This window comes from Mobula birostris, chromosome 8, assembly GCF_030028105.1.
Source record: "Mobula birostris isolate sMobBir1 chromosome 8, sMobBir1.hap1, whole genome shotgun sequence".
NCBI lineage: Eukaryota > Metazoa > Chordata > Chondrichthyes > Myliobatiformes > Myliobatidae > Mobula > Mobula birostris.
The window spans coordinates 65,098,861-65,118,275 of NC_092377.1; the positions used below are offsets into that span (position 1 = coordinate 65,098,861).

A 19,415-nucleotide genomic window follows, 5' to 3' on the forward strand; every position below is an offset into this window, starting at 1 on the left:
ATGTATTTCGGAGCATCCGGTACAGAGAGGACAAAGTTAAATGCTAGGGATAACAACTAAATGAAAATGGTAACACAGGTATACTGTATAAAGTATTGAAGATGGCATTTGGCATTCTTGTTTTCATAGATTGAGGAGTTGCCTATAAGAGTTGGGATGTCGTGTGACAGCTGAACAAAATGTGGTCAGGGTGAATTTAGAGTATTGTGTATTGGGTCCGGTCACAACACTGAACTCTTTCTGTGACCTACAGACTCACGTTCAAGAATTCTTTACAATTCATGTTCTCAGTATTTGTAATTTACGTAGTTTGTCTTTTCTTGCACGTTGTCATTCTGTTTATGTATAGTTTTTAAATTGTTTTGTTTTTCCTTTTTTTCTGTAAATGCCTGCAAGAAAAAGTATGGTAATGTGTATGTACAGTTTCAAAGTACATTCATTATCAAATTATGTATACTTTTAACAAGCTGGAGATTCGACTCCTTACAGGCAGTCACAAAACAAAGATGCCCAATGGAACCCATTTAAAACAAGAAGACTGTCAGCCACCCATTGTGCAAAAAAAAACAAATCATGCACACAATTAAAAAGTAAGCAAATAACATTCAGAACTAAAGCTCACAAAAGTGGGTTCATAGCCATGAAGTCAGTCAACCCTGCAGTCCATTCAGAAGCCTGTTAGTTGCAGGCCACAGCCTCAGTTCAAGGCAGAGACAAGTAAATCCTCGCCGATCAGTGAACTTGCCTTTTGCCCCAACACCCTGACCTTTTCAGTCTGCCCCTGCACTTAAATCAGTCAGCCTCTTCCTCGCTCTCAGGCCCAGGCCATGCTGCCTTGGTTCCGCAGCTTCGAATCAACTCGTCCTCTCCAGCAATGGTCAAACGTTGATTCATTCTTTGTTTTCGGGCCGGGCCCTGCTGCTTCAATTCAGCCCGTACACGTCACGCCACGCCACAAATGTCCTACACCTTCAAGACTTCATTTCACACCACGAAAATGCCAGGTCGTACAGGCGAGTCAAAAGCTCAGCTCCAAAAGGGAAGTTGCAGGCTTTCGTTTGCCAGGATCTTTTTCCAAAAGAAGTGTGATTAAATGTTTACATTGAGAAGAGAGAAATTTAAAGGGAATCTGAGCAGCAAATATTTGCACAGTAGATGAATAGTTACATGGAATCAGTTGCCAGAGAAAGTGGCAGAGACAAGTACAAATTACAATGTTCAAAAGATACTTGGACGGCCCTAATATAGGAAAGGTGTTATGGGATATGAGCCGAATATGGGGAAAATGTGATTGGCATAGAAGTGCATGACAGTTGGCATGGACAAGTTGGGCTGTGTGTCTCGTTTCTGTGCTGTTCAACTTCGACTCTAAGGTGTGGTACATTACTAATCTGGAGTGAATTTTGTTCAAAATAGTGCTGAGTCTGATACTTCAATTATGTGTTCAAAACTATTTTCCCTTAGGCAGCTTCTGTCTCCAGTGGAAGCTCCAGTCTATTAAGCCTGCATGCTGCTTTCTTAGCAAGAAGTGTATTACGTTACACATTATGATGGAGCCTCGGGCCAGCAAGCTGATCTTTCGTGCTTTGACTTGCATGGACCTTCTTATCTGACTGAACATTGAGATTTATTTGCCTTCATTTATGATTGGGGGTGACACAGTAGTACAGCAGCTCGTATAATACTATAACAGTGCCAGCGATCTGGGTTAATTTCTGTCGCCGTTTGTACATTCTTCCTTTGACCCAGTAGGTTTCCTCCGGAAGCTCCAGTTTTCTCCCACGTCCCAAAGATGTACGAGTTGTTTGGTAAATTTGTCACTCAGGTGTAACTGGGTGGCCCAGTCTCATTGGACCAGAAGGGCCTATTATCCGGCTGTTCCTCCAAAAAAATAGTATATTTTTAAAAAAATAAGTGCACAAGTTAAGAATGAGGAGAGAAGATTCATCAGATAAATCAGTAGGATAAAAAAAATTGCAAATAATTGTTCTGCTTGTATACAAATAGAAATCTGGAAGAATTGTGCATTTTCAAAAGTGTATTTCAGGCATATTATGCAGCAAGTATGCTAATTGTTATCGCATCGCTGTGTATTTACACTTAGTTAATTTCAAATTTCAGTTTGCAGTAAATGTGAATGACTAAGCAAAATGTGAAAAAAGTGCCTAGCATAATTTTTAGTTGTTCTTGGTATCTCAGTTCCATTAACAACTTCAGTGGTTTGATTTGCATAGGACAGTTGAGAGCATCTCACATTTCCTGATTTAAAGAAAACTGGCTATGTTGAGAGTAGTACTTTTCAACAAACTGACCATTTCCATCGTAGAGTCTGCTCAGCAGTCCCTTCCTTTGATCTGAGTTGTGCCATTTCCAGAAATGCCCTGTTCTCAATTCAATATCTGGTGGCAAACTAACGTGCAGAGCCAAAAGCGGGAGAAGCTTCAATCAATTCTTTTTGAAGGTGTAGTGAAGCAGCAGAATTTAGTGATTCTGGTATTTGGTGGGCCTCCTATAGATGGCAGTGCAAAAGAAGAGAGATGCACTGTCCTGTGGTGATTTTGGTGAAGCTGTATTGTCCAATACCATAATCATGAGCTGTGTGTGAGAAACCTATATATTGAGATGTGATGAACTGAATTCCTGATTTAAAAAAAAATTGAGTAATGGAGTCATGCTTTTGACCAGCAAATACCCTGGTGTTCATTAATCTGTTCTGGATGTCCATTCATAAAACAGGAAGGTGAGGAGAGAGCCATGAAAGTATTTGTATGGTCTTGCTGCATGCTTTACTTTTATGGGTAGTCTTTTTATTAATCATTTACTGAAATGGTGTACTGTTAGTGAAGATGCTGTATTTCAGTGCTGGATGAACACTTAAAAATTATGGTTGAACAAAAAACTTTTATTTTTTGTTTGTCTCTACCAGTCAAATTGAGTTCAGCAGCAGAAGTCAATAAATTGTACTGGGTACGTATTACTTGCAAAGAAAGGACAAGTATGCATTTGTGAAAATAAAGTCAGATTTCGTTAGCCAAAAATCTATTCAAGTAAATGTTCTCATTATGAAACTTGAGCCATTTAATGGTGAATATCAAAGATTCAATGGCACTTTTTGAAAGTAACGAAAAAGAATTATCCCTGCTGTCCTGACCCAGTTTTTACCCTGTGCTGATCAATAAAAGTTAACAAGTTTCACAACATATGCCAGTGATACGAAATCTGATTCTAAAAAGACTAAGTAGTGATCAGTCTGTTCTGTTCACAGTAGTGATGACAAATCAGTTGAGTATTTAACAGGTTGTTCAACATAAAGATAGCATCAGCTTGGGGAAAAAAGTTTGATTCAAATATTTTAGCAGAATGAATATTGACTTTTCAGGTTTCTAGTCATAATATCTCAGTGGAAAGTTGCCTGTCATTTTGAAATAATTCTTTGTCATAACCCCACCTTAATTCAGTCTGATAGTCAATCATTTTAATCTGTTTTGTCATTGATGCTATCAGGTGCTGTAATGGGTGCATGGAGTTTGGCACTGATGGCTTGGCTTGATTTCTAAGGCTTTTAACTTTTGCTGTATAACAGTGAATTTCCTGCAATAATTAGTACAATCTTGGGAATTCTGCCAGCCTGAATGAACATCTAAAAAAAAATTGTTTGCTATTCAAAGTACGGAAATTATTATGGTGGCAGGGCTTTTTTATGTTGCCTTAAAGCAGTGTTTATTTTTTCTAAAATAACAAGACAATCCTGTTTGTAATGCATGATGCCATATTTATCTGTTTAAGGCTGCCATATACCTCAGTCCTGATGCTGATGGTGGATTTGCTTGTTCCATTTATTGCATTTACTTGGCTTGGTAGATCATAGCTTCACACAATCAGCATCAAATTTGCTTATCTATTGTTATTTAAGGTTATTTATAGTATGTAGAAGGCACATGCTTTCTGGATGAAGCTATGTGGTGCAAGTTCTGTCCTCTCTTCCCCCTCACAATCAGTAAGTTAATTGGAGTAACTAATGGGGATTCAATAAATTGTGACAATTGTTGAATTGAATTGACTTTATCACTTGCATCCTTCACATACATGAGGAGTAAAAATTTTTACATTATGTCTCTGTCTAATGCTTTGTTGATAATGTATTATATGGATCCAAAAATGTGATGGTTAATGCTTTATCCCAATATACAGGGATGACCAAGGGAACCTCGATTACGAAGAGGTCAGCAAGCATGGACCGATCAGGCCAGTTCCCAAGGGGTCCGAGTCACCCAACTCTTTCTTGGATCAAGAATACCTGAGACGACGGTTTACCATTGCAGATTATGATCAGTTACCTCCATATAAATTTGAAGTGCCAATGCCCAGTAGAATGCGGGACAAAACACAGTTGTATGGTTTGTTCCCATTTTTTTTACTCTGAATTCTGGAGCTTCATTTTCCCTGTTTGTGTTCTTTATTTCCAATGCATTGAAGGTAGATGCTTTTGGTTGATTGTGTTCATCACTGTTAGCAGAGATTGTGATCAGCTGCATTGAATGTCTCCGATCATATGGGATTCAGATAATATCTTACATCAGCAGCACCAAAGATTTTTAAAGAGGATTTATTTAAGGGTATGACCAAAGCGCTTGTTGATAATGTAGTAATGGATGAGGTGTATTTCAATTTCTACAGGGTTGGTGATGTAATTGCTGGGGGGGGGGGGGAACTGTGTGAAAATAAGATGTATCGACAAGATATTTTTAAGTATTATAATTTCAATCTAAAGCTATTGCTGCAGAGATTTGTCAGTCAGTAAATTGAAGCATCGCAATACTTGTATGTGAAATGTATTAGAAGTTCAACATTGAGACAAATAGTAAAAGAATAAGGAACACTCACAATGTGCTGGAGGAACTCAGCAGGTCAGTCAGCATCAGTTGAAAAGATTAGTCAACGTTTCGGGCCGAAACCCGTCGGCAGGACTGAAGGAAGAACTTTGGGGAGGGTTTGAAGAATGCTGGTAGTAACTTCCGGTAACAGAATTCTCCAACTTCCGGTAACATAGAATTCTCCAACTTCCGGTAATTCCCTCCCCCTCCCTTCCTCTATCCCTATTTCACATCACCTCCCTCATAGTTCCGCCTCCTTCTACTACTTTGCATTGTTCTCCTGCCAATCACCTCCCTGCTTCCCCTCCCCCACCCCTTTGTCTTTCAAATTACTTTTTTTTCAACTACCAGCATTCTTCAAACCCTCCCCAAAGTTCTTCCTTCAGTCCTGACGAAAGGTTTCGGCCCGAAACGTCGACTAATCTTTTCAACTGATGCTGACTGACCTGCTGAGTTGTGACTGTTCCTTTGACAACAGCATCTGCAGATTATTTTGTGTTAGTAAAAGAATAAGGCGGGGACAAGCGGAGTGACTATTGTGTGAGAGGACTAGTGTTGGAGTGGGGAGCTTGGGTGAGATAAATATCTGGTATGTTTCTTCATTCTACCTCTGTTAGTACATGGTGTAGTGAGGATGGCCCCGGGGGCTGCATTGTGTTGTTTGTGTGGCTTATGGGAATTCTGTGAGACCTCCAGCCTCCGGATGACCACATCTGTGTGAGGTGCACCAAGCTGCAGCTCCTCAGAGAAGATGTTTAGAACTGGAGCTGCAACTCGATGACCATTAGCTCGTACAGAAAAATGAAGAAGTGATCAATAGGAGCTACAAGATGGTGGTCACCCCGAAGTTGCAGGAGGCAGGTACATGGGTGACTGTCAGTAGATGGAAAGGAAATGGGCAGCCAGTGCAGAGTACCCCTGTGGCCATTGCCCTCAATAGTAAATGTACCACTTTGGGTCCTGTTGGTGCGGGTTGGAGGGGAAGGAACCCTCTGGGGGAAGCTGCAGCAATTGAGTCTCTGGTACTGAGTCTAGTACTGTGCCTTAGAAGGGAAGGGGGTAGAAGAGGACCCCAGTAGTCACAGGGAATCCCATGGTTAGAGGAGTAAACACGAGATTCTGCGGATGCAATAGAGACACCCAGATGGTATGTTGCCTCCCAGGTGCCAGGGTTAAGGACCCTGGAAGGAGGTCCATGGCGTTCTAAAGGGGGAGAGTGAGCATCCAGAAGTCTTGATACATATTGGCACCAATGTATAAGTAGGTGGGAAAAGGGAAGAGGTCCTGGAGAGTGAATTTAGGGAGCTAGGTAGAAAGCTGAAAAGCAGGACATCTAGGGTAGTAATCTGGATTGCTGGCTGTACCACACGCCAGGGTAAGAATAGGATGATTTGGCAGATGAATGCATGGCTGAGGAACTGGTTTTGAGATTTCTGGATCATTGGAATCTATGTTGGAGAACGTATAACTTGTACAAAATGGATAGGTTACACCTGAGCCCAAGGATACCAATATCCTTGTGGGCGGGTTTGCTAGAAATGTTGCAGAGAGTTTAAACTGATTTGGCAGGGGGTTGCAAAACTGGGTGATGGGTGAAGATGGGGCAGTTGGTATACAAGCAAAGGCAGTGTGTAGTGAGGCGGTCAGGAAGGACAGGCAGGTGATGGGGCAAAATTGCAGTCAGTGGGCATCACTGAGTCTTGGCTGAAAGAAGATTATAGTTGGAAGCTTAACATCTAAGGATACACATTGTACCAAAAGGACAGGTGGTTTGGCAGAGGGCGTGGGGTGGCTCTGATAGTAAAAATGAAATCACATCCTTAGAAAGTGGTGACAAAGGATCAGAAGGTGTAGAGTGATTGTGGTTGGGTTAAGGATTTGCAAGGATAAAGGCCCTGAATAGGAGTTATAATCAGGCCTCCAAACAATAGCCAGGATGTGGGCTACAAATTACAATGGGAGGTAGAAAATGCATGTCAAAAGGGCAATGTTACTATACTTATGGGGGATTTAAAAGGCAGGAATATTGGGAAAATCAGGTTTATGCTGATATTAGAGACCAAAGGAGAATTTGTAGAATGCCTACGATAGGGCTTTTTAAAGCAGCTTGTGGTTGAGCCCTCTAGGGGATCAGCTATTCTGTAATGGGTGTTGTATCATGAACAACATTTGATTAGGGAGCATAAGGTAAAGAAACACTTAGGAGGCAGTGATCATAATATGGTAGAATTCACTCTGCAATTTGAGAGGGAGAAGCTGAAGTTAGATGTTTCAGTATTGCAGTGGAGTAATGGGAATTACAGAGGCTTGAGAGAGGAACTGGCCAAAGTTGATTGGAAAGAGACACTAGCAGAGATGATTATTAACAGCAATGGCTGGAATTTCTAGGAGCAATTCATAAGGTGCAGGATAGACACATCCAAAGGAAGTAGTAGTATTCTGAAGGCAGAATGACACAACCATAGCTCACAAGGGAAGTTAAAGCCAACATGAGCAAAACAGAGGGTAAAATAGAGCAAAAATTAGTGGGAAGTTAGAGGACTGGAAAACTTTTTAGAAAGTAACAGAAGGCAACTAAAGAGCCATAAAGAGTGAAAAGATGAAACATGAAGGTAAGCTCGCCAATTGTTATCAAACTGGATATCAAGAGTATTTTCAGATACATCAAGAATAAAAGAGGCAAGAGTGGATATCAGACCACTGAAGAAGTAGTAATGGGGGACAAGGAAATGGTGGACGAACTAATTAAATATTCTATATCAGTCTTGACTGGAAAATACTAGCAGTATGCCGGGTGTTGGAGAGTGTCAGTGGGCAGAAGTGAGTGCCATTGCCCTTACTAGAATGAAGGTGCTTGGGAAACTGAAGTGCCTGAAGGTAGATAAGTCACCTGGACCAGATGGTCTACACCCCGTGGTTTGAAAAGAGGTGGCTGAAGAGGTTTTGGAGGCATTAGTAGTGATCCTCAAAAATTCACTGGATACTGGCATTGTTCCAGACGACATGGGAAATTGTATATGTCCCTCTCTTCAGGAAAGGATGGAGGCAGAAGTAAAGAAATTATAGACCAGTTAGCCTGGCCTGAGTGATTGGGAAGATTTTGGAGTTGATTGTTAATTATGAGATTTCAGTGTACTTGGAGGCGCCTGATAAAATGAGCCAAGGTCAGCATGGTTTCTTTAAGGGAAAATCTTGCCTGACAAGTCTGTTGGAATTCTTTGAAAAAATAACAAACAGGATATACAAAGGAGAATCGGATGTAGTCTACTTGGATTTTCAGAAGGCCACACATGAGGCTGCTTAGCAAGATACGCGCCCATGGTATTACAGGCAAGATATTAGCATGGATAAAGCAGTGCTGCTTGGCAGAAGGCAAAGAGTGGGAATAAAGGGAGTGTTTTTTGGATGGCTGCCAGTGATGAGTGGTGTTCCACAGGGGTCGATGTTGGGACCATTTCATTTTACATTGTATGTCACTGACTTGTTTGATGAAAATGATTGCTTTTTGGGCAAGTTTGTGGACAATATGATTGGTGGAGGGGCAGGTAGTATTGAGGAAAGCAGTGAGGTTGCAGAAGAAAAGACAGTTTGGGAAAATGGGCAAATAAGTAGCAGGTGGAATACAGTGTGGGGAAGTGTATGGTCAAGCACTTTGATAGGAGGAATAAAAGCATAGACTACTTTCTAAATGAGAAGAAAATTCTTGGGCTTCCTCATGGAGGAATTAAACTCTAATGTGTATGTTGAGTTGGTGGTGAGGAAAGCAAATGCAGCATTAGCATTCATTTCCAGACAATTAGAACATAAAAAACAATGATGTAACCCTGAGGCTTTGTAAGGCAATGGTGAGGCCTCACTTGGAGTATTGTGAGCAGGTTTGGGCCCCTTTGCTAAGAAAGGGTGTGCCGACATTGGGGAAGGTTCAAAGGGGGTTCACGAAAATGATTCCAGGAATGAAAGGCTTATCATAGGAGTGTTTGATGGCTCTGGGCCTGTACTCACTGTAATTTAGAAGAATGAGGGAAAACCTCATTGAAATCTATTGAATATTGAAAGGCCTAGATAGAGTGGATATGGAGTCTAGGACCAGAGGGCACAATCTTAGAATAGAGGGATGTCCATTTAAAATGATGGTGAGGAATTTCTTTAGCCAGAGGATGGTGATTCTGTGGAATTCGTTGCCGCTGATGGTTGTAGAGGCCAGGTCACTAACTGTATCTAAAGCGGAGGTTGGTAGATTTTTGATGCGTCAGGGTGTGAAAATTCTGGAAAGATCAGCAGAATGGGGTTGAGAGGAAAATGATCAGCCATGATCAAATGGTGGAACCTACAATTTGCTCCAATGTCTTATGGTTTTGTAGAATCCTGCCTGTTTATAAATCTTTTCGCAACCTCATTTCCCAGGAGAAGCAAATGAATAGAAGAAAAACTGATGCAATGTGGCAGCCAAATTAAATTAGAAAACTTTTCCTTAGGGTTAAGTGTACCGATGAATTATTTCAATGGATTTCATTGCTGGTGGGATCAATGCTTGTATCAGTGCTGGACGATAGTGCATAAGCAGAGGTGAAAACCCAGTTTTGGTTGTCTGGAGTGGAATGTCACTTCACACCATTAATTCTACATTTTCAGGGTTGAATCTTCATTCATCTCCTTAGCTAGTCTACATTGTTAAAGACTAAAGATCGGCTTTATTTGTCATGTGTTCTGTATGCATGGAGCAAGAACTACAACAGAGTAGTATGATTAAATGATTTGTACTGAATAATGTAAGTAGTGGTACATGCTGGCAACTTACAGAGGGAGCAATGAACCAGGCCCATCAAGGTGAAAACACATGCGCACTTGACCGCCAACCCAAAAAACGTGCATCCCGCGTGTAGGAGGCCCAGTTGATTCTCTGCATGCGCTTCACACCCAATCTGATATGGTACATCGAATACATTGAAGCATACTATAGACTGCGTCAATGACCAGCACAGCCCAAAGGTGTCCTGAGGCAGCCTGGAAGTGTCACCGTGCTTACAGCACCAACGTAGCATGTCCGCAACTTTCTAACCCTAGCTCGTACATCTTGGGAATGTGGGAGGGAACTGGAGCACCCAGAGGAAACCCACGTGGCCATGGGGAGAACGTACAAACTCACGACAGCGGTGGGAATTGAACCCCAGTCTTACAACTGACACTGTAAAGCATAACGCTATACCACCCTGAAGGTTGCATTCAGGCAATTTTTTTTTTTAAGAATTTCTCAAAGCCTCACGTTCCAAAGTTGGGTGTGGAGAAGGCGAGTTACTACTTTGGAATGGTTAATTCGAATAAAAATCCATTTTCAGTAATTTTTTTAAAAAGTTTACACACTTCATGAACATCATGGGAAGCATCCAGTAAATCCTGTGCTTCTGATTTTATTGCAGTTTTAGAAAACTTAATTATCTTGAAGATGACATATTTGGTCAGTTTTGGGGGGGGGGAAGAATATTAGCTACTCAAATCTTTTCATAGAGAAGGCAATGATCACTTAAAATGTGTAATCAGTATTTATTTCCCATAAATCTAGTTAACAGCTGCATGTAAATCTAATCATTATTGATTCTTGAAGATTTGAACACATGGCAAAATAAGTTTAGCAGATCTTCAAAGGCTAATATAGCTGACAAGATGGGATTCTCAGCTTTTGAGATCTGAGAATGTTCCTGCTTAAACTTCATGTCCAGGGAAATGAATAGCTAATTTGTTCATATCCACTTAAAATAGGAGTGAATACATCACATTGCCAGCATGTACTATTCAAACTCTAGTTTGTTTTTGGGAAAGAGATCTATCTTAATGAATAATTATTCTACAGTTTTAGAATTTCAGTTGCGCATTTGCAGATCCAACATTCTGCATCTATACAAAATAAAAGCACAATACTGGATTCACCCAGCAGGCCACTCAGTATTTGTGAAAATGAACATTTTGGATTGAAGACCCTTCATCTGTTTATTTCAATATTTCTAGCATTTTCTCTTTTTATCTTAACAGTTGGTTGTTGGATCATGCCTCATATGAATTGGCTGCCATAATAGATCAGATTCTACTTTTATTCATTTGTAGTGGATGATGAGGTTGTGACAATGCTGTATAAATGTTTTTTTAAAAAAAACTGCTGTGTGTGATACATCACCAGCTGAACATTCACCAAAATGTACTGTAAAATCCTTAAAACAGTTTGTCAAATATCATGTGTGGGACTAGTTCCAAATCACTAGTTTTGCAAATTTGTTTAAAAACTGGTTGAACTTGATCTTGCACTTCGGTTCTGTGTGTTTTATTTTAAACCCAAACCTCTACAAGGGCCAATTTTAAGTAGTTTCATAAGTGACTTCCTGGTTGGTGTTCAGTTTTTTTTTGTTTTTCCTAAAATTCTAAATTTTACAATATTTTTAAAGTGAATTTGTAGCAATGTTTGATTTCAGAAATCAGGTCTCAAATTTAAAACACTTTTCTGTCAATAGGAAGACCTCGACCTCTGTCGATGCCTGTGGGCAAGAGTTGGATGGGTGAAGTCAAGGTTTGTCCAAGATCCCGAATGGAAGGAAGGAAAGGTTTGTCAAAAGCTATAATCTTACAATGCTTAAGAAACAGCCAAATTGTAAAGAAAGCACTGTATATAGATTGTAATTCATACAATTATTCTTAACTTCCTGGCTCTAAAGAAAAACTGATCTCTTTCAGACGAGGACTACCTCTACAGGTACTTCAGCAATGATAGAATCCCACCAATGAATGAAGATAGTGTTGCAACACCCATTTCTGGACCAATAGCTGCCAACCACTCCGGAAGAGCTGTGAGTGGGAAAGATTATGTTGGCCCTGAACATCTCACAAGTGTGACATTTCCTATTCAGCAAGAAGGGCCCAAAAAAACCTTCAATTCACCAAGACAAAACTCACCAGAACATTCATCACGGGTCAGTTGGATTACAAGATTTAAACTATTAACTCACTGAGATTTTTACCTAGTCATTTCAACTTATGCCCAAGGGCAATACACAAAGCTACGTATTTCATGTAAAAATTGAGGAAGATGTGGAAGTACTTACCGTATTTTTGCATTAATTCTAAACAATCATTTGAATGGTGCCTTACACTGTCTAAATGGTTACAATTGCAGTCTGGTTTTCACCATTTACTCCAAAATCTCCCAGTAATAAATGTAGTCAGATTGTACAAATGCTTTGTTCATCTGGTACCTTAAGAGTTTGTTACAGAGTGAATGCATTGAACTGTGCAGTGGCATGAGAAGGTATGCATCAACCCTCCCAAATTAGGTTCAGACTAAGTTATGGCTACATATTCATTCTTGAATCATTAGTAGAATTTAAAATGAGTTATGTTAATAGACATCACAGCGTGTTACCTACATGAAATTGTAGTGAAAATTCTGATGTTACTGGGCATGTAACCCATTTTATGTACATGGTTATATACATTTAGTCACCTTTCTGAGGCTTGGTTGGTCCTTGGAAAGTTGGTGTCCAGCCTCATGTACACATACCAAAGAGAGCTAGGGGTCTTGGTGAATAGGCATAGGCACATCTGTTCACAAAACAAATAGTAAAGGCAAATTTTCTGTACCCAGAACCTGACCAGTCATGTCATCAAACCTCCAGGTATGAAACTTGTCCAAAGTAGTTTACTGTAAAAAGCTATGCATATTCCCATCAATCTCCTGATTTGACATTGTGATGTATTGAACAGCTGAAGAAATTATGCAATCTAGCATCAAAATGCTGTAGCCTGATAGGACCAATCCACAGATATATTGATGTAAGGCCTTCCCAAGCAACTGAGATGGCCACCATGCTCAAGAAAGTGATGGTTGCTAATGTTACTTGTGTCTTTGAAGCTTATAGTAACCAAAGGAGCCACTGTGAATGATTCCTTTGAAACTAATGACTGGTGGCTTAGAATCTTTTCCAAACCCTGCATAGTTGGAAAAACTTAACACATCATTTATAATACCTTCACAAGAGTTGGTGACTGTTAAATGCAAATTGTAGTTTGAGATTGCTGCATGTGTCATGTGCTTTCATTTAACTGGCAATTACTTAAGTACATTTCATACCATGAGATGCCAGGAGCAAGTATTATTAGATACATTTTGTGGTACCTGGCAATTGTTGTATTCCACTTCATTCCCTCATTTCGTCACTTCTTTAGTGTTGGCAATATTTGGATATTCCCAGTACAGTTACATTTGGGTAAAAATTGTCTGATTTCTCCTTGTTTAATATGTTTCCACATGCATATCGAACTATTCTGGAGGTCAGTACCAATTTAAAATTGGAATTATTTTACTTTTAGATTCAAGTATTTTTCATTTTGTCATTATCCAAATTTAGTTATTACTGAGCTGTTTTTATTTGCTGTTTTTGCCTCTCCACCTCTTCAATCATCCTGCCTTCTGTAGGTTTTGTAGAAGACTAATGCTTGGATGTGTGATCGGGGCACTGTGAAGTTTTTTTTTGATTGGCTAAAAGTACCTGAAGAACTTTGATCATGGAAATTCCATATTCACATTTCAGTTCCTTACTGATTGTCCTGAGTTGTGCTCGTTCCCAGCCTTTAAAGACGGCAATCAAAATATAGCTCTAAGGAATACATTTTGATGCATGATTTATTTAAGGCATTATTTTATTTAATATGTTTAAGTTTCTCTCTGATATATAAAAATAAGCAAGATAAAATTTGAAATAGCTACTTCAATGACAAATTTGGACTGTATAAATGTTTTAAAAATTAAGCCATTTGTTATAACCAAAGTTTTGGGCATATTTACTGAATGTATGGAACTTATTAATCTAATTAAACCAGTGAGGTTAGATTTACAATTTTTGCAGCTGACAGTAAGCTTCCTGTATTTTTTTTTAATATACAGTGTACTGAAAAGAGGCACCCATATAATATGAATCATTTAAGGGCTGTGGTGACCTGTAATAGTGACTAACAAGGTTGCAAGCTTAAAGAATTAAGTCTCAAGATGCTTTTCTGCAATGGGACGCAAAGCTGCATTGGCAGTTTTTTTGCCAAATAGACAATTATGCACCTGGAGTACTGGATTTTATGGATTTGCAGCTATTCAGACTTTAATAGAGTATTTAATTATATGAAATATTTTAAGGTTCTGGATTTTTGCTTGTATTAATGCACAATATTCAAAACTTCTAATTTGTTTATCATTGTATAAATATTCTGTAAAACATGTAATGATAGAAACACTGAGTCCACGATATCCCCATTTGTTTAAATTAGCAGAATTTGCACAGAAAAGACGTGCCAGTATTTTTATGCAGATTTTCTGGTTGTCTAATGTTTTTACATAAACCTCAATATTTTATAGATAGGAGAGGTTTGTTATTGCTATCTCGGGGAGCTGATATCTATGCACATTTTTGAGTTTAGATAAAAAGATTACTGAGTTTACTATTTGAAATGTGTTGAAATGATAACAAATTTCATTGTAAATAACTACCATGACTGCCTTCACCTTTGTTTAAAACATGGTGTTAAAATTTGCAGGTCTATTAAAGATGCAACATTTTTCACAAACTATTATTTATTGTGCACTCTTTATTTTGAGGATACCAAGGTATTGAAAACGGTTTCTATTTCTATGCCCAGTAAATCTTATGCAGGTTTGGAAATAATCAGTGGTTCTTTTGAGTTGGGGGATGTGAGTACAAGTGTCCATGAGAAGAGCAAGGTGCTGGCTTTAACATGGCACAGTGCACTGTTTACATTTTCCTAGACCCAGACTTGCTTGATTTGACCAACTTACTGAGTTGATACTGAAATCATGAATTAAGATGATGAATATTTTCATTGAATGTGAAGTAATTCGGATATGTAGACAAGCCTAATACACAAACTCATCCACACTGCTGCAATTTTTTGATGGGCAGCAAATTCACACCCCTAGTACTAGAGTTTGTCAAAGCTGTTAGGAGTTTTATTTTAAGTACTGAAGATCTAGGGCATTCAGCTGCATGTAAGGCATTAATATTAATTTTTTAAAAATCTCTTTAAATACCTTTAAGAATCATTGGGATCTCATCTGGGGAAAGGTTTGACCTGTACAAAAAGGGTGGGTTTTGCCTGGACGTGTGGAGGACCAATATCCTCACGGGCAAGTTTGCTAGAGCTGTTGGAGAGGGTTAAACTAATCTGGCAGGGGATGGGAACTGGGGTCATAGAACTGAGGATGGGGCAGCTGGGATACAAGTAGATGCAGAGAGACTGCGAGGAAGGACAGGCAGATGATGGGGAAAAGTGGGATGAGTTGGGGACAAAGTAAAGGACTGAAGGCGTTATATGTGAATACACACAGTGTACGGAATAAGGTTTATGACCTGGTAACCCAGTAGCAGGTATGACGCTGTGGGCATCACTGAGTCGTGGCTGAAAGAAGATCATAGTTGGATTGGAGGCTTAGCACCAAGGATACACATTGTATCGAAAGGGCAGGTAAGTAGGCAGAAACGGTGGGGTAGCTCTGTTCATTAAAAAATGAAATCAAATCCTTAAAGGTGATAAAGGATCAGAAGATGTAGAATCCTTGTGGGTAGAGTTAAGAAACTGTAAGGGTAAAAATACCCTGATGGAAGTAAAGCACAGGTCCCCAGACAGTAGCCAGGTTGTGCAATATAAATTACAATGGGAGATAGAAAAAGCATGTAAAAGGACAATGTTACAATAATCAAGGAGGATTTTAAAGAACAGGTAGATTGGGGAAAATCAGGATCCCAAGAGAAGGAATTTGTGAAGTGCCCATGAGATCGCTTCATAGAGCAGCTTGCGGTTGAGCCCACTGGGGAAAGGTAATTCTGGATGGGGTATTGTGTAATGAACCAGATTTGATTAGGAAGTTTAAGATAACAGAACCCTTAGGAGCCAGTGATCATAATATGATAGAATCCATCCTGCAGTTTGAGGGAGGGGCGGTGGGGGGAGATAAAGTCAGAAGTAATGTATTATAGTGCAGGAAAGTGGAATTGCAGAGGCATGAGAGAGAAGCTGCCCAAAGTTGATTGGAAGGGGAGACTAGTTTACAGATGATACAAAGATAGGCAGTGGGGCAGGTAGTGTTGAAGAAGCAGGAATTTTACAGAAGGACTTAGACAGATTGGGTGAATGGGCAATGAAGTGGCCAATGGAATATAGTGTTGGGATATGTATGACAATGCACTTTGGTAGAAGGCATAGACTATAGACAGGGAAAACATTTTAAAAATCAGAGATGCAAAGGGACTTGGAAGTCCTCGTACTTGATTCTCTAAAGGTTAACCTGCAGGTTGAGTCAGTCGTAAGGAAGACAAATGCAATTTTAAGCATTCATTTTGAGAATCCTACAATGTAAGAGCAAAGATGTAATGCTGAGACTTTATAAGGCACTGGTCAATCCCCACTTGGAATATTGTGAGAAGTTTTGGGCCCCTTATCTAAGAAAAGATGTGCTGGCATAGGAAAGGTCCAGAGGAGGTTCAGGCAACTGATTCCAAGAATGAAACGGTTAATGTCTGGGCAGCATTCGATGGCTCTGGGCCTGTACTCAGTGAAGTTCAGAAAAATAAGGGGAGATTCTTGCTGAAACCTGTTGAATGTTAGAAGTCTAGAAAGAGTGGATGTGAGGATGTTTCCTATAGTGGGGGAGTCTAGAACCAGAGGACACAGACTCTGAATGGAGGATGTCTATTTAGAACAGGAATGAACAATTAAAGACATAATTTGAAGAAGTGGATTACAGGTATTGTCTTTGCTCCTTAGGGCCTTTATATGGGGGAGGGACTTGCTCTCTGATTCCATGTCAGGGCAAGGCCTGGTGAAGGATTCACCAACTCAAGCATTTTGTTGGCAGCATGTTTGAGTTGGTGAATCCTTCACCAGGCCTTGCCCTGACATGGAATCAGAGAGCAAGTCCCTCCCCCATATAAAGGAAAGTCAAGGCAATCTTGTGCTGCACTGTCTGCTGTCTGATTTCAGTCTTTGAGAGTCTCCAGTCTTTGTACAGAAATTGATACGAGTCCAATGGGTGAAGTGTAATGTGAGGCAGTTTTTACTTTTGCATTATGGTAGGTAGGGCCTTGAGTGTTGTAGACCAGGGACCTAGGAGTGCAAGTGCATAATTCCTCCAAAGTGGCAACACAGGTAGATAGTGGTGAAGCTGACTTTTGGCTTCTGGCCTTCATCAGTCAGGGTATTGTGTATGGAAGTTGGGATATTGGTGAGGCTGCGTTTGGAATATTATGTTCATTTTGGATGCTCTGCTAGAGGAAAGATGCCACTAAGCTGGTGTAGCACCCCTGGCCAGCCTCAGGTTCGTTCGGCTCTCTGTCGTCTAGGGAAACAGCCCTTGGCCCTGCCAAACTGAGTAATTAGTTTGTTGGATGCTGTGTGATGTACCCCACCCCACACAAATAACAGACAATACACCAGATATGATTAAATGATTTACAGTTTATAGATATTACTGGAACTATATAACTAATAGAGAATAAAATATAAAAGGTGCCACACTTATCAAAGTTCAAATTCTTCGTGCACAAACAGTTGGAGCTCAGGACCCTTCTTCTTCACGCTGCGACCCCTCGGACCACCTCGACTGGCTGCCTGGGACCAACAACGGTGGTCGACCAGACACTCCACACGAGTCTGTCTCCGTCTCCTCTCCTCGCCGAACGCCCTGCTCGGTGTCTGACCCCGTTAACGGACATCACAGCACCTGGTCCATCCTCTGTCTCTCTCTCCTGCCCTCTGCCCCAAAACACCACGCATACAGTATCTTCAAATACACCAAAAACATAACAACTATCCCAATTGGTTCGTAACGTTCTTATCACACTCTAACCCAAAACAAGCTGCTAGCGCAAGAACTTTCTCAGCGTTTAACATAACAAAGAACCATTCCCAAGTATAACATAACAAAGAAGCCATTTTAATTAGCCTACGCAGTAACATAGAAGACGAAACCCCCTTGCACTGGAAAGACTGTGGAGGAGATTTTAAAGGATGTTGCTGATACTTGAGGGACTGAGCTATGGAAACAGATATAACAGAATGGGGCTTTTTTGCATTGGAACATAGGAGAATGAGGAGTGATTGTGGAAGTGTATAAAATTAAAGGGCATAGTTGAAGTAGAGGTGAGTAACCTATGGCATTTATGCCGGGATGGCATGTGTAAAAAATATAAATAAATTGTTGGGCATGTGGCACACAGTGCCATCGCTTGATTCTTTAACCCCACCATCAATAAAGGCACATAATGATTATCTGTATTCCCAACTGAAGCAGCCAATAAACATTCCAAGAGCAGTGAGTTATTTTCACAGGGAACGTCTCATGGCTTTGACAACAGCGAGGTTGTTGCAAAACTACATGACATAGGATGATATATTTTGAAATCCTCAATGACCTGGTGTTGCATATCAGTACTTGGATAGTAACTCATCTGCCCAGTTGCCTTTGGCTTCGTTCTTCTTATATTTTTTCTTCTTCTGTCACTGGTGAGTGAGCACTAGATATTCAGTGATACTGATGGTAGACACTGTGTGTAGTTGAGTACCTCCATGAATGTTTTTCACAATAAATATATATTTATTTTAGTTAAACAATTTCATGTTCACGTTTCTTATGTTCATATATGATATGGTAATAATACTATTTAGAAAGGATGTTACTTTTCAATTGCCTTTTTAAAAAGATTAATGTTAAGAATTTTTGAACAGATATATCTAAAATTTATTTCCATCCATCTGTTATAGTTTTATTAATAGTAAAGTAATGAATGTACATAAATAAGCAATAAGACTTTTTTTTCTTTAAAAAAGTAGTCCATAATTATTGGTACTAATTCATTTATCGATGATCATCTCTGCTCAAAATTACCATGGCACATAGGAGAAATTTTAGATTACTGCCAATTTGGGTGCACACACTTAAAACTTCAGTACCCCAAGTTGGTGTGAATGCAGTCATTTTCCCAGGGTTGGGATATGAATTGCTAAAGGCTTGAGTTTAGGAAGGGTTTAGAGCAGGAGTCCCCAACCTTTTTTGCACAGCGGACCGGTTTAATATTGACAATATTCTTGCGGACCGGCCGACCGGGGTTGGGGGGTGGGGTGTTCAAGTTCAACAGTGCGTGACAGGGAATGAGGAAAGGTGCAGCTGACTCATATCATTTCATATCACCAAATCACATCGTTTCCTCGCAGCCCGGTAGCTCATCTTTGAGGCCTGGTGGTTGGGGACCATTGGTTTAGAGGGATAGAGGCCAAACACAGGGAAATGGATTAGCTTTGATGGGCATCTTGGACTGTAATGAGGTATTGCATGACTCAACAACTCTAAATTCCATTTCATTATTATGTATTCTTTAACTTAAGTTAATGGCTTACATTTTCTGTATGAACTGTAAGTTAACGAAAGTGCACCCAGTGCCCCCTGCTGGCCTTTTCCAGAATGTTTCCATCCTTTCACTGAATGAAAAGTGATTAGAT

General features: G+C 39.9%; 1 protein-coding gene across 2 annotated transcripts in view; it reads left to right on the forward strand.

The window, feature by feature from the left end:
- cnksr3 (cnksr family member 3) overlaps window positions 1-14,453 on the forward strand; it is a 121,642-nt gene extending 107,189 nt beyond the window's left edge. The window contains exons 11-14 of one of the 2 annotated variants that reach the window (XM_072265331.1): window positions 4,192-4,397; window positions 11,375-11,464; window positions 11,595-11,830; window positions 13,333-14,453. In XM_072265331.1, the coding sequence (XP_072121432.1) occupies window positions 4,192-4,397; window positions 11,375-11,464; window positions 11,595-11,830; window positions 13,333-13,341 (541 nt within the window). In that variant the 3' untranslated portion in view covers window positions 13,342-14,453. Of the gene's footprint in view, window positions 1-4,191; window positions 4,398-11,374; window positions 11,465-11,594 lie in introns of both variants that reach the window. The other variant, XM_072265332.1, reaches the window with a different exon arrangement.
- Window positions 14,454-19,415: the final 4,962 nt, after the last annotated feature.